Below are 13,833 nucleotides of genomic sequence, written 5' to 3' on the forward strand. Positions count from 1 at the left end.
TGTTCACTGTGTCCTCTGCTCCAGGACGGGTGGTGCTGAGCGCCGCACCCCGCTGCTGAGCCCCCCAGCCCAAGGAAGCGGCCCTCTCGCCGCAGCCGCAGCATCCATCGGCGATGGCGAAGGCGACGGCCAGCGCCGTGGGGCTGCGGTTGCTGCTTCTGCTGCTGCCCCTGCTCGGGGAAGGTGAGTTCTGTCGAGGACTGGTGCCCGCAGCGGCCGGGGTGAAGTTAGAGCCGCGCGGTGGAGTGGACGCGTTTGAAAATGCCTTTCTGTTCGCGGCGGGCAGCGGGCCAGGCAGTTACTGGCCACTTGGGCTCCACTGGGAGTGGGGTGGTGTGGCAGGCAGCGCGCCTCGGGCCCCAGGCTGGGTGGGTCTCGGCCGGAGCCGGACACGGGCCAGGCGCCTGTGCCCAGGGCCTGAGTCGCAGCCACGCTCGCCTGCCTGGTTGCGCCTCGGGCCACAGCAGCGTCTCGGGGGGAACCAAGCGGATCTTGTTGGCGTTTCGGTGCAGGTAGGGGAGGACGGGTAAGGTAGCCCTAAAAAGCCTGCCACTGGGGCAGGAGGAGTTGTGTTTCTGTAAACGATTGCTCCATTTTGGTTTCCTTGTCACACTCCACGTCAGTGCATTTCTCCTCCAGCTCTGATATCCTCTCTCAGGTGAGAGCGGAGGGGATCTGATCTTTTTAAAACGGTTGCTTTTCCTTGTGAGTTTTTGCCACCCTACTTCTTAAAAATCCCCCAAGCCTGTGGTTTTTAGGGAGGCTGCCCTCGAGGGCCCGCTCAGGCTGGCCCAGCGCCACCGGCCCTGGCTCCAGTCCCACCCGCTTCTTTAGAGTCCCCTGTTGCTGCCCCGCAGGGGTACCTGAAGGTGCGGCCTTTGGCACCATTTGACAGTTCGGGGCCAACATGCACCAAGCGCTTTTACCATCCTGGAGTGGAGTAGGGCTGTGTGTTGTCAGCATCAGTGCTGGGAGGATTCGAAGTGGCTTTGCAGAGGCTGGTCACTGCCCCCACCTCCAAAACTCTCAACAGATGAATGAACCCCAAGGCTGTGGAATCTGCTCCTTACCCCCTGCCCCCCCGTGGCCACGAATTTTAGTTTCTCTCAAATTGTCCCTGATTTCTTTTTCTTAAATACTTATATGTATGTACTAAATTTCCCTCTGAGAGTAGCCCCCACCACCCTTCCCCACCTTTCCCTTCAGCCTTTGGGAATACAAGAGGCAGTGAGTGGTTCCCTGCTTCTGGCCCTGGGTCCTGCACAGACGGTGGGTTCACAGGCCTGCCCAAGGTTTCATTTGTATGACTGGATCCTAAACTCAAGAGTCAGATACTTACACTAGGATGGGCCCCCAGCCCATCACAGGAAAGGCAGGGGAGAAATCCTTCCCATGCCCCGGGGAAGAATGGGGGAAGCATTGGGAGTCTGGGGTCAGGGTGCTGTGAGGCGGAAACAGACAGAAGAAGGATGAAGACTCCGCAGAAGTAAACACAGACAAGGCCTTCAGAAGATCTCTTGTAACTCTGCGTTGCAACTTTGTAGTAATGGGCGGGTGATCAGGTGAGAGGCCGAAGCCAGGGTGGACTTGGTGGCCTCAGAACCTAGAAGAGGACTTCCCATGCCTCTCCTGTGCTTAGCCAAGGTGTCCAGCTGAGGCTAGGAGGACTGGACTGGGAGCGGGGCTGCTAGCATGGACCTGTGACACTTGGTAGGAATGCAAGTGGCTTTTTCACAGCCTGGACTTAAGGAGTTGGGTGGTGGGAGAAAGGCCCTCCAATCCAGGGAAAGCAGGTCTCCTGCCCCACCCACTCTTCCAACAGGATGAGTAAGAAACTGATTGACGACACTGAGAGTGGAGAGGTGGCCCCGTGGTACTCAGGAGGAGACAGCTGGGCGTTTGGAGAGGCCTGCGGGCACACTACTCAGAGTGGCAGTTCTGGAGCTCTCTCAGTGTGGCGCTCCAGACTGCCGCAAGTGAGCCAGGGCCACTGCTCCGGGACTCACCCAGGCTGGGAGTAGCCCGGCCTCAGGGCGGCCCCTTTGGATGCAGCCCTTCAGTGGCCGTGCCTCTTACCTGGGGTATGGGCTGGGTCTCTAGGGGATGAAAGCCCTCCCTGCTGGCCTAGACCTACCTCCCCCAGACTGGAAGCTCTCTTCTGTGCTGGATGACTGATGAGAGGCAGGGTAGGGAGGCAACCAGATGGAGCGGCAGTGGCCTGGACCCCAGTGTTGGGGAAGGAAAGCACTGCCTCAGAGCTGGCAGGGATGGGCTAGAGGGCTCAGGGGTGCTCAGACCAAGGTCATAGGACATCACCAGACCCCTAGTGTGTGCCCCTCTCCATGTGTACACACTCTCATTGTGTAAGAATTCACACGCCTTCAGAAAAAGGCGCCATCCCAGACACAGACTCCCAGAGTAGGGCAGTACTCCTCACCCACACTCTGGTATCTGTGTGAGGGCACACATGGGCACACACACACACTCTTGAATCCATGCTCACACACTCTCATGCTCACTCTTGGTGATCACCGAGACACCACTGCCCTTTCTCAAGGATATGTGATCATGAGGCCTGTGGACACACTCACACCCATGCTCGGCCCCTCACACTACACCCTTATCTGGGAAACCCAGCCCCCCTCCCTGCTACTCCCACACATTGTGACCCCCATGTGTATACACAGGGACACCTGCTCCTCCCTATTCACACCCAGGGGGCACAGCCTGTCCACCTGGGGCATCCTGGACCCATCTAGAAGTTGTTCTCAGAAGAGTGTGTGGCGTTTTACTGCTCCAGTGCAGGTACAGATGTCCCCGTGGCATGGATGAAGAGACTGATTCCCAGCTTCCAGGGCTCTCCCTGAATGTCTCAGGCTGACTGCTCACCCAGCACCTTCTCCCTGCTCTTCCTCATGAGGCCTCGCACCTCCCATCTTCCTGGCCTGGCTTCTGGGTTCCCGTTTTGCTCAGTACCTCTGCCCACAAGGAGAGACCTGCCCCCTGTGCCTGCACGCCCCTGGGGCCTCTCACTCCCAGTACTGGCCATGACTTCCAGCCTGCTCTCCAGGCTGTGGGCCCTGCCCCTCTGCAGTTGGACCTGGGTGTGCCACTTTTGCTGGGACCAGCAGGTGCCAGCACAGCCCCTCAGCCAGGAAGACTGCTCTGCCGACCTCTTTGTTTCTCTTTCTGCCCCTTCCCTCTCTGGCCAGGGACGAGTGGTGGTGTGCTTCATCAGGCTCACCTGGGTCCCCCTAAGCCCTTCTGGCCTCTGAGAGCTGCCTGTGCTCCACACTGACTGTCCTGGGCCCTAGCAGAGTCCAGCCTTCTGAGGGAGCAAGGGGCTGGGTCAGCTGGTAGGCTCCTAAGAGTAGGGTCTGCAAGCAGAGAGCAAATGGGGAAGTTTATTGAGACCATTGCAAAATTGCCTTTATTCTGCAGAATTGCATTAAGGATGGCTAAGTAAATCACTGTTTCCTTGGTGGTGTGAAGAAAATGGGATTCTTTTACCTAATGGGGTGCTAATGGCCTTTTAGCCAGGGGAGGAGAAAACAAATGAAAAATTATGGGATCTGTTAACCTGAAGTATGGGGTGCCAAGCGGAAGTGGGGTGGGGGGGGCAGGAAACTGCTGCCTTGCCTGAGGGCTTCTCCCCCTGTGACCCAAAAGAGGTGCCCTCTGCCTATTGGTCTTAACTGGATAAGGTGATGCCAGCAACAGCCACCCCAGGGGGCCCACAGCATGCTGATCCTGTGCTCAGCACCGCCTGTCTGCTACTCACTGTATCCTCCTGAAACCCTGAGGGATGTGGCCTTGTATTCCCATTTCATAGGTAAGAAAACTGAGGCTCCCACAGCCCGTGTACCTGAGCCCGTGAAGAGGACTTCATGACTCTGTGGCCCTGGTCCTCTGGTTTTCAGCAAGCCCCTCCTCTGGGCCAGCGGTGGTGGGGAACTGCAACAGGGCTCAGGAGGAGTCCGGGGATGGGTGTGGGGAAGGTGGCCCTGAGTCTGCTCACCCACTGGTCACCCTCTGGTGGGGTGCTCCAGGGGCCCGAGGGACAGCCTGGCCTGGGTCTGGGACGGAAGTGTGCTGCCATGCTCCCCAACACCTGAGTCAGGAGCCCGCAGGACTCTGGCTGATTCTCAGATGGGACTGCTACTGTAGCTGATGTCTGGGAGTCCTACAGGTCCAGGAACTGCCTCCAGGTGGGATCCTGTCATAACTGGCCCCAGGGGAGGGAGCGTGCTAGTGGTGTAGGCTGAGAGTGTGACCCTTGTACCCGCCTCTGCCTGGGGACCTAGAACCTGACAGAAGCCACTGTGCTGAGGAGTGGGGGAGGGCAGGGGCTGGGCTTCAGGGCACATGGGTATGACTGTGTCTCCTTACCTGGACTCCAGGACATTCTGGGAGAAGAAAGTGCCCACTGGGCTCCCCAGGAAAGAGGCAGAGCCGGAGAAGTGCCCCCCAACAACGGTATTGCTTCCTTCTATCCTGAAGAAGTGGCTAGTCTCCACTCTGGAGACCCACCCCCTTCCTGTGGATGTGGGGGAGGACACTTCCTCATGTGGGGGTTGTGTTCAGGCTCCAGTCCCTCATCTTCTCCTCTTCATTTCTTTCTCTTCTTCCTCCTGATTTCTGCAATTGTTTTTCTGAGAGAGTGACTTAATAGTAACAATAACAGTACTGGTGAGCAGCCCACATACACGCTCCGAGGGACCACCTGCTACCCAGGCAGCTTCTCCAGGACTAGGGGTGCACCCAGGGAGAATGCAGAAGGTGACTTTGACCTCAGAGCTGTCTCCATATAGGAGAAATGGGCAGTAAAGGAAGCGCCAAGCTGTCATTTATCTCAAATGTGTGTGTGTGATATCAAATGGAAGTGCATGGCAGAAGGCAGGCTGTGGGGCCGGGTGGAAGCAGGGATGGTGGGCTGCCAGGCAGGAAAGGGGCCCTTCTGGGCTTGGGCCACAGGGTGTGAAGGCAGTGGAGGACATCCCCCTCCCTCCCTCCCTCCTGCCTTCTCACTTGCTTCCCCTGGGTCTTCAAGGGCAGAGTGCTATGCTTTATGGGTGGGCATGCTTCAGCTCCTGGAAGACTGGGGAGTTGGTGTGACTCAGAGAGATCACCCAGGGCCATGACCTGGGTAGTCTCAGAGGGGCTTGAAGGGGTATGAAGACTCAGGCCTCCAGAGCCCACATGGCTTTCCCTCCCTACCCCAGAGCAGCGGACTGGCAGCGCAGGTCCCCCTCCCCGACCCCCGTGTTCCCATGCTCAAGGGAGGCTGTGGCTCCCAAGACAGAGCTCCGCCATACCTGAGAGGACCTGAGGGTATTGTCCTCTTTGGGCTGAAGCCCTGGGAGCCCCTGTGGACGGGGCCCACTTCCTGCCTGGCTTCACCTCCCAATTCTCCCACCATCCGCCTTCCCAAGCTCTGGACCAGACGAGACCTGGGCTTCCATCAAGCTCTGGCCTCACAGCTGGGTAATTGTGGGAGCCCCTGGCACCTGTCCCTGAGGCTGGAGCCTGAAAGCCAGTGGCCCTATCAGCTGTCCACTGCAAGACCCTGGGCAAGGTAGGGTGGGGCGAGAGAGAGCAGGGAGGTAGAACTGATACCCCCTAGAAAGCATGGTTGTGGGTGTGATGACGCCAGCAGGAGCTTGGGGAAGGCAGATCAGGCACCACCTGGGCCCTCAAGGAGAGCAGGTGGCCAGCCCTGAGCAAACACCTCTGTTTGCTTTTGCCTGGTGAGCGGCTCCACAGAGTATAGCAGCCAAGGCACCACTGTAGAAAGGTCACCTGTGCACCTGGACAGGTGTGTGCCCACCTGTTGGTCCGGCCGATGCAGGCTCTCCATGACATCAAGGATACCTAGTGGGACTGGGGGCCTCTGTGGCAGGCAGGGATCAGTTCTGGGACCCACTCAGGGAAGACACCCCTGCCCCTGCAGACCCACGTCCTGGGGGCCCCAGCCCACTGCCCCCAGATTCAGGTACTGGGACTTTACTTTATCCCCATCTTAAGCCTTCACTCTTCTGACCTGGGAGCTACTGTCTGGGTTCCACAGGGCCCTGGGCTCCAGAGAAGTATCTAAGGGGCAGGGTGGCCGGGAGAGGGAGGCAGAGCTCCAAGCTGTGCCCTGATTACCAGCTCTGACTGCCCTGTGATTGAAGAAACAATTTGGCTTCTGAAACAGTCAGAACCTCTCTGGTGAGACAATGGACATCAGAACTGGTTCTAGTCCCCCATTCCTGCCTATGGGATTGCCAGAAAACTCCAGTGGTTCTTAGTCTTAGCAAAAGGGGGAAAGAAACCATGTAAGTTCCTAAGCTTTAATTAACAAAAAAAAAAAAAAAAGGAAAAGAAAAACTATAAGTTCCTAAGCTTTAACTAACAGCCTGGAAAATGCTTGGGAAGATATATGTTCTGTGTGCCAGAACCTGAGAGTGAGACAGGTGTGGGGGTGGGGGGCGATCTGGGGTGCACAGCGTGGTGGTGGGAGTCCGAGTGGAGGGAAAGAGTTTATGGAGTTTCTTTCTCAAGTTTTTCTACCCCTGAAACAGTCAAAGACACAGATACGGTGAAACAGGGAAAGACCCAGAAGCTGAGGGGCTGGTTCAGAGTGTGCTTTCTCCTTCCCTCCTCCCCTATCCTGCCTTTCCAGCATTGTCCATGGTGCATCTGATGCTCTTTTTTTTTCTTTCTGGGAAGGAGAAAGGATGGAATCAGCACTCCATTCCGCCACCTCTTGGCCATGACATGGGTGCAAGGTGACCGTGTACTCTGTGCTGTGAGCACATGCTTTGCCACTGGGTTGAGCCTCCTCATCAGATTGGCACCTGCAGGGGATCTTTACAGGAGATCACACATGTGACTCCACAGAGCCTTGAGAAGTCTCCCCTGGGACCCTCTTGAATCTTCTTCTGCAGCCTCCTATCCCCTGTACCTATGTGAGCAGGAAAGACTATGAACTTGGGGGTGACAGAAACCCCCAGTCTCAACGTCTCAACACTGTTCATTTGTCTCCTGCTCCCCGCCCCCTGCCCTTGGCAGCCACTCCACACCTGACTGTGTGCACAAGAGGGGCCCAGAGCTCTGAGGAGTCGGGTTTCTAGGGCCCTGGGCTCTTTGCCCATTTCCACAGGCTGGAATCCCATCACAGGGTCCTTTTCTCTGCAAGAGAAGCCAGTGTGCAGAGGAGAGCATGGTGGTTTGGTGGGATGCACACTGGGGCACCTGTGCAGGCTCCTGGGGTCCGCTCTGCACTTGTGCCCCTGCCTCTTCCAGGGTGGTCTCTCCTGCGGAGATGGGGGGAAGAACAGGGTGGTAAACAATTAAAATTCACTTCTTTTGAGGTATGAAATTCACATAACAAAATTAGAGTGAACAGTTGAGTGGGATTTAGTACATTCACAGCATTGCATATTCATCACCCCTGTGTAGTTCCAGAACATTATTGTTAACCCCCCAAAGAAAACCCCATACCCATTAGGCAGTGCGCCTAGTCCCCCCACACTAGCCCCTGGTAACTGCCACTCTGCACCTGTCTCTATGGGCTTGTCTATTTTGGATATTTAAAATAAATTGACCTTTCATTTGTATCAGGCTCCTTTTACTTGGTTGGAGGTATATCCGTGTTGTAGCATGTATTGGTATTTCATTCCTTTTTAAGGGTGAGTAATATTACATTGCATGTATTGGGTTGGCCAGGAAGTTTGTTTGGGTTTATGAACTTTAGGGCCAATGCAACATGTATCACATTTATTTATTCATTCATCTCTTGGTGGACATTTGGGTTGTTTACATCTTTTGACTTTTGTGAATAATGCTGCTGTGGATATTTTTGTGTGAGTATCTGTTTGAATCCCTGTTTTCAGTTCTCTTAGGTGTTTATTTTGGGGTAGAATTGCTGGGTCATGTGATAATTTCAACTTTTCTGAGGAACTGCCAAGCTCTTTTCTGAGGAACTGCCAAGCTATTTTCTGATAACAACTGAAACATTTTACAATTTTACCAGCTGTGTGTGAGAGTTCTAGTTTTACCACATCCTCACCAACACATGTTAGTTTCTGTTTATATTTTTAAATTGTATCAATCTTCTTGGATACAAGCAGTGTCCTCACCTATGGTTTTGATTTGCTTTTTCTTAATTATCAGTGATGCTGAGAGTCTTTTTACTTCCTTCTTGGCCATTTGTATCTTTTGGGGGGAAGCAACTATTTTGCCCCTGTTTCAATTGGGTGGACCTTCTTTTGTTGTTGAGTTTACTTTGCTTTATCAAATTTCCACCAGGTGTTGCCAAGAAGCAGCTTTTGGCCAGAGACATTTCAGTGTCTGAACCCCAGGTCCCTTTTGAAGAGGACATGGCTTCATCCAGTGTCCTTCTGTGGGGTTGAGTCATTGTGACCCCACTGGGACCCTAAGGATAGTCTCAGAAGACAGAGACCTTAAAGCCACATTGAGCTCAAATGTCCCAGAAGCAATGGTGTCCCTTCTTATAAGTGAGATGCCAGTGCCCAAGGATCATTCTGTAGAAGATCTGGGGCTGGGGAGGAAGATGCAAGGTTCTGGGGACCAGTGACCTACTCAGCCCACTTGACAAGGCAGGACTGAGCAATAGAAGAACCCAGGGCTGCCCTGTCTTCGGTTCAGTTCAGTTCAGTCGCTCAGTTGTGTCCGATTCTTTGCGACCTCATGAATCGCAGCACGCCAGGCCTCCCTGTCCATCACCAACTCCCGGAGTTTACTCAAATTCATGCCCATCGAGTCAGTGATGCCATCCAGACATCTCATCCTCTGTCGTCCCCTTCTCCTCCTGACCCCAATCCCTCCTAGCATCAGGGTCTTTTCCAACGAGTCAACTCTTCACCTCAATCCAGACTCTAAAAATAACCAGGCTGATCTGGCGTAAGTTGATTACCATGATTGCAGCTATGTGATGTCGTACTGCCAGTTCCTTGAAGCTGTTTTCCTGGGACAGCAGAATGTACCAAAGCAGTGTGCCACACCCCTCGCACCCAGAAGCTGCACGAGTGCTGGGACCCTGCTCAGGGTGGGAAGATCTTGACTGGGGGGTTATCAGGAAGCCTTTGTGGGCCCAAGGAGGTCTCATTCAGGAGTCAGGGAGGAGGCGGCTCCTTGCCAGGCTGTCCTGTGGATGCTTCTGGGACTTTGTATGCTTCCCTTTTTCTTCCTCTTCCCACACAGTATCTGGGAGATTTTTGCTCTTTATTCAGACTCCTGGTTATTTATTGCAGGTTGGCAAGTGCTTGGTTTGGAAATGAAGGGTAAGGCTGGAAAGGAGGAAGCAGGTTGGAGACATGGTCTTCCTGACCTTCCAGAGTCAATCAGCATCCTCTCTCCCTGCCTTCTGGGACCTTCCTGGTTTTCCAGAAGGTCCTGGCTGGGGGAGCTCTGAGCTCTGTGGTAGAACTGAGTGTAAGGGAGAACTAGTGTGTAAAGACACCACACCAGTATGAGGCAGAAACACACATCCTCCCAGCAGCCTGGGTCACCCTTGTACCAGAACTCGTCTGCTGGTGGTCAGCCCCTGCGTGATCCCTTCACAGCCCGAGGCTGGGGCCGCAGCCTGTGACCCAGCAGACACTGACCAGGACCCCAGTGCATTCCCTCTCGCCTGTCCCTCTGCCCTCCTCTTTCCTGGGACCGTCCTGCATCACTGCATCTGATTTGCCTCAGTGGCAGACCTGGGTCCAGTGTCCTCTCCTTGACTTTGTGATGAAGGTCAAAAGAGCACAGGGACCATACCCAGGTTAGACTGAACTCCTCCAAAGGGAAGAATTACCCTTGGCAATTTCCACGCCCCCACCCCCCGGCAAGACTCTCAAGGGAGGTGCCAAGAGACCCCGAGACTCCAAGGCTTCCTCCTTGGGAAGCTGCCCCTAGGATTCTGGACACTGGGCTGAATGAATTCAGTTAGTCTCACTCTAAGGGTCAGAATGTTAGTCTGATTTTATTTTTTCATTTGTTTTGTTCTTTGAATAAATGCTGCTGACGACAAGTTGTCTTTAATAAACCACAAGTTCTTTGCAAAAAAAAAAAAAAAGAGAGGGAGAAAAGAGGAGAAGTGGCTCTGGCTCCCACCAGTAGGTGCTTGGTCCCAGCAGCCCTTCCAGGGAGGGTCCCTGTCCTTGTTCACAGCTGGGAACAGATGCAGAGAGGCTGAGCACTGAGTGGGCCATGCAGGAAGACAGAGAAGGAGCGTGGCCTGGGCCTGGCTCTGCACTTGTCTCTCTGCTTTCACGAGTCACACTGAAATCTCTCCTTTGTATCTAGACTCACTTCTGAAGGTGAAATGTGTGTGTGTACGTGCATGCATGTGCACGTGTGCACGCACACATGCTCAGTTGTATCCTACTCTTTGCAACCACATGGACTCTAGCCCTCCAGGCTCCTCTGTCCATGGGATTCTCCAGGCAAGAATACTGGCGTGGGTTGCCATTTCCTCCTCCAGGGGATCTTCCCAACCCAGGTATCGAATAGTAGGATCTAACAGCAGCAAAGAAAAGGACCCCTCAAGGCTCAGTCCTGTGTCCAGGGGGCATGGGCACATCAGGCCCCCAGCATCCCCAGGTACCTGCACACTCAGCAGCCTTGACCATGTCTGTCCCTGTTGGACAGCGCTGGCTGAGCAAACTCCCCCCTGTTCACGCCTTCCTGGGCCTTTGCTCTGTTTCACTGAGATATGAAAGAGCAAATTTCCACGAGGAGACTTTTAAGGGCACCTGCATTTTTGAGGAGACTGAAGAAGACTATGGAGGATTATTTAGGTTGCATTTTCCACCTGGTCAGCAAGCAGGTGGATGGGTGGCCTGGAGTCCCAGGTCATGGTGCCCTGGCTTTTCCACATGTGTGTGCACAGCCGTCACCGAGCAGAGGAGCCTGGTGGCCATGTATACCTAAGAGTAGAACCCTTAAGTCCTGGCTCACTCACTCTGTACAGCCTTGGGCAAGGTAGCCTCTCTCTGCCTTGGTTTCCTTGCTCTAAGACAGGAACCAGAAGTTGTCCTTACCTCTGGCAGTTGTCATGTCCATTAGTAGGGTGATGCACGTGAAGCATTTGGAATAGAGCCTCTCGGGAAGAATGCATTGGCTTGCCAAAAAGTTCGTTTGGGTTTTTCTGTAATATCATGCATTAAAAACTCAAACGACCTTTTTGGCGAACCCAATAAAGAAGTCTCACTCTTGCTGAGTTAAATCCAACTCTTTGCAATGCCATAGACTGTAGCCCATCAGACTCCTCTGTCCATGGGATTCTCCAGGCAAGAATACTGGAGTAGGTTGCCATTTCCTCCTCCAGGGGATCTTCCCGAGCCAAGGATCGAACCTGTGTCTCCTGCATCACAGGCAGATTCTTTACCTGATGAACCTTCGGGGAAGCCCTTGCTGGTTAATGGTAAACCTGGGCTGGGCGAGACCGGTGCTGGGGGGAGGGGCAGAAAGGGGCAGGACCATGGCTGTTCAAGGAGGTCCAATGAGGTGACACATTTGTTGAGATCTGAGTCATAGTGCCCTGCTGGGTGAGAGGGGGACAGTTGCTGGGCAGCAGCACCAGAGTCAAAGCCTGGGATGTCCTGGCCAGTCGCCAGGGCTGACCTGACCAGGCCGGGGCTGATACACCTGCCGTTGGCTGGGGTTACAAAGCACAGGAACCCCAGAGCCAAGGGAGCCTGGTGACCTGCAGAACAGTCATCATCAGGCCACTTGGGTGGCCAGTCTTTTTCCAGTCAGGCTTTGCCCTGGGTAAAGAAATTAATTGTAACCTAATTCGCAGTTTCCTTTGCATAGAAGCTGGAAGGAACTGCTAGTGAGGCTGGTGAGTAACTCAGCGGCAGCTGGGAAATCACATTTGGGCATGAGTGTCCATCATCTGAGCGAAGCTGTTGCAGCTGGTCCGGGTGGGTGGGGATGTGGGTGGTGGCCACGGGTGCCTGCTAGGTGCAGCCTGGCCCTCAGGCCTCTGGGAACAGAAGGTTGGGGCCTGGGCACAAGGGAGGAATTTGGGCTGCTGGCTCCATGCAGCTGGGCTGCAGATCTCATCTGCACACCTCACTACCCCAAACTTCAGCCACACCCTGACCCCTTCCTGCCCATCAGCAGAGGACTACATAGATGGCATGGCAGAGGAGGGGGTTGTCAGGAGACCTAGGCCTGGTTGCAGTTCCATTCTGAGAGCAAGAAGTGAATTCTCTTCCTCAGAATTGGGAAACAGACGGGGAGACTGAGGTCTACAGTAAGAGCTCGGGTAAGGTGGGCAAGTCAGAGCTTTTCACGTGTGGAGGAATGTACCTGTACGTACAGGTCTGTGGTGCCTCTGAGGCAAGGCCTGGCCCTCGGGTTTCTCCTCCTCTCTCCAGGCCACCAGCCACCCTGTCCAGGCAGGGCCCACGCAGACAGGTGTGTGGGGAGACACAGTACCCCTGCATGTGATTGCCTGCCCTGCCCACCGTGGACCACACGATGAGGCTCAGTCTGAAGGGATGATGGAGGGAAGGCCTGCAGAGCTGGGCTATGTGTGAAGTCCCTGACCAGACAGGCAGGCAGGTGCCTGGGCTCTGCACTAGACAGAATCCTCAGGAGCGTGGAGAGCCCCAGGCATCCAGGGTGTGCCAGGGTGGCTGCTCACTCCTCCTTGTGTGCCAGGCCTCTGTGCCAGCTGGCCTTTGTTGTGTGCCCAGTCCGGGCCAGGAAGGCCACTCAGCCTTGTGGCCACAGTGGCACACAGGCTGTCCACTGAGGGCTGCTGGCAGCATTTGGGAAGAGGGAATTTAAGACTGGAATTGAGGCTGCTCTCATGGTGATTAGTGTCCTCACTGGGCACCAAGTAAAGTAGCTAGCCCTGGCTTGTATTCACCACCCATGTATGCACTTAGCTGTTCAGCTTTGGGTACACCTGCACAGGCCAGAGTTTTCTTGATGATTTTGTAGAGAGGCTTCAGTTCCCAGCATGAGGACTGGGGCAAGCTGTCATATTCCCTGCAAGGAGGCACTGGCTTGTGACATCTAAGCTGAGCCCAGGACCCGTGAACAGAGGTGGCTGGCTCTCAAAGGGCCACCCAGGCCTTCCCTTCTCGCCTGCTCTGTGCCAGGCATCAGGCAAGGTTCTGGGAATGCAGCAGTGAACAGGACAGGCCCGGGCTGGCTTTGTGGGTCTTTCCAGTCCAGCTTTCTTCCCACATCTTATGTGGGTCAAACCTGGCAAAGCTGCTTCATTTGGAAGCCTCTGGATGCCTAGCAGAGTGATGATGGTGGCGATGGTTGGAGGGTGGAGTGATGGTGGGTGGTGATGGTGTAGGCATGGTCAGCAGTAGTGGTGAAGCTGGTGGGTGAAGGTGTGAGGTGATGGTTGTGGGGAGGGTGGTGATGGTGTCAGTAGTGGTTAGGGTGTGGGGATGATAATATAGTGGGGGCCTGGAGTTCAGGTGAAGTTAGTGATGGTGGTGGTGATGCTGTGTAGGTGAGGGGGGTGAAGGTGATGGTGCTTGTGGGGAGAGTGGTGATCATGGTAGTGGTAATGGTGTAGCTGGGGGTGGTGATTGTGGTTGGGTAATGGTGGTGATGGTGGTGATGGTTTTATGGCCACACACAGGAGGTACTGAGCATACCATCAGCCCCATTTATGGCCAAAGTGGGGCTGGCCTGCAGGGCCCTCTCTGCGCTCATAGGCACTGGTTCTCCTGACCTGTGCTTTTTTCCTAAAAAGCCAAAATTACATTACAATCCCTTGCAAAACCAGCCTCCATCTGGGACAAAAAATGGAGATCGTGGGGTGTGTGGAGCATCCTACAGGGTGACCCTGCCTGAGAGTGCACA

At 54.7% G+C, this 13,833-nt stretch overlaps 1 protein-coding gene across 1 annotated transcript in view; it reads left to right on the forward strand.

The window, feature by feature from the left end:
* The first annotated feature begins 39 nt into the window (after positions 1 to 39).
* The window catches only part of LOC122691398 (proto-oncogene tyrosine-protein kinase receptor Ret-like), a 52,996-nt gene continuing 39,202 nt past the window's right edge, over positions 40 to 13,833 (forward strand). The window contains 1 exon segment of the mRNA XM_043897968.1: positions 40 to 183. Within this exon segment, the coding sequence (XP_043753903.1) occupies positions 114 to 183 (70 nt within the window). The 5' untranslated portion in view covers positions 40 to 113.

The sequence above is a fragment of the Cervus elaphus genome, unplaced genomic scaffold (assembly GCF_910594005.1).
Source record: "Cervus elaphus unplaced genomic scaffold, mCerEla1.1, whole genome shotgun sequence".
Taxonomy (NCBI): domain Eukaryota; kingdom Metazoa; phylum Chordata; class Mammalia; order Artiodactyla; family Cervidae; genus Cervus; species Cervus elaphus.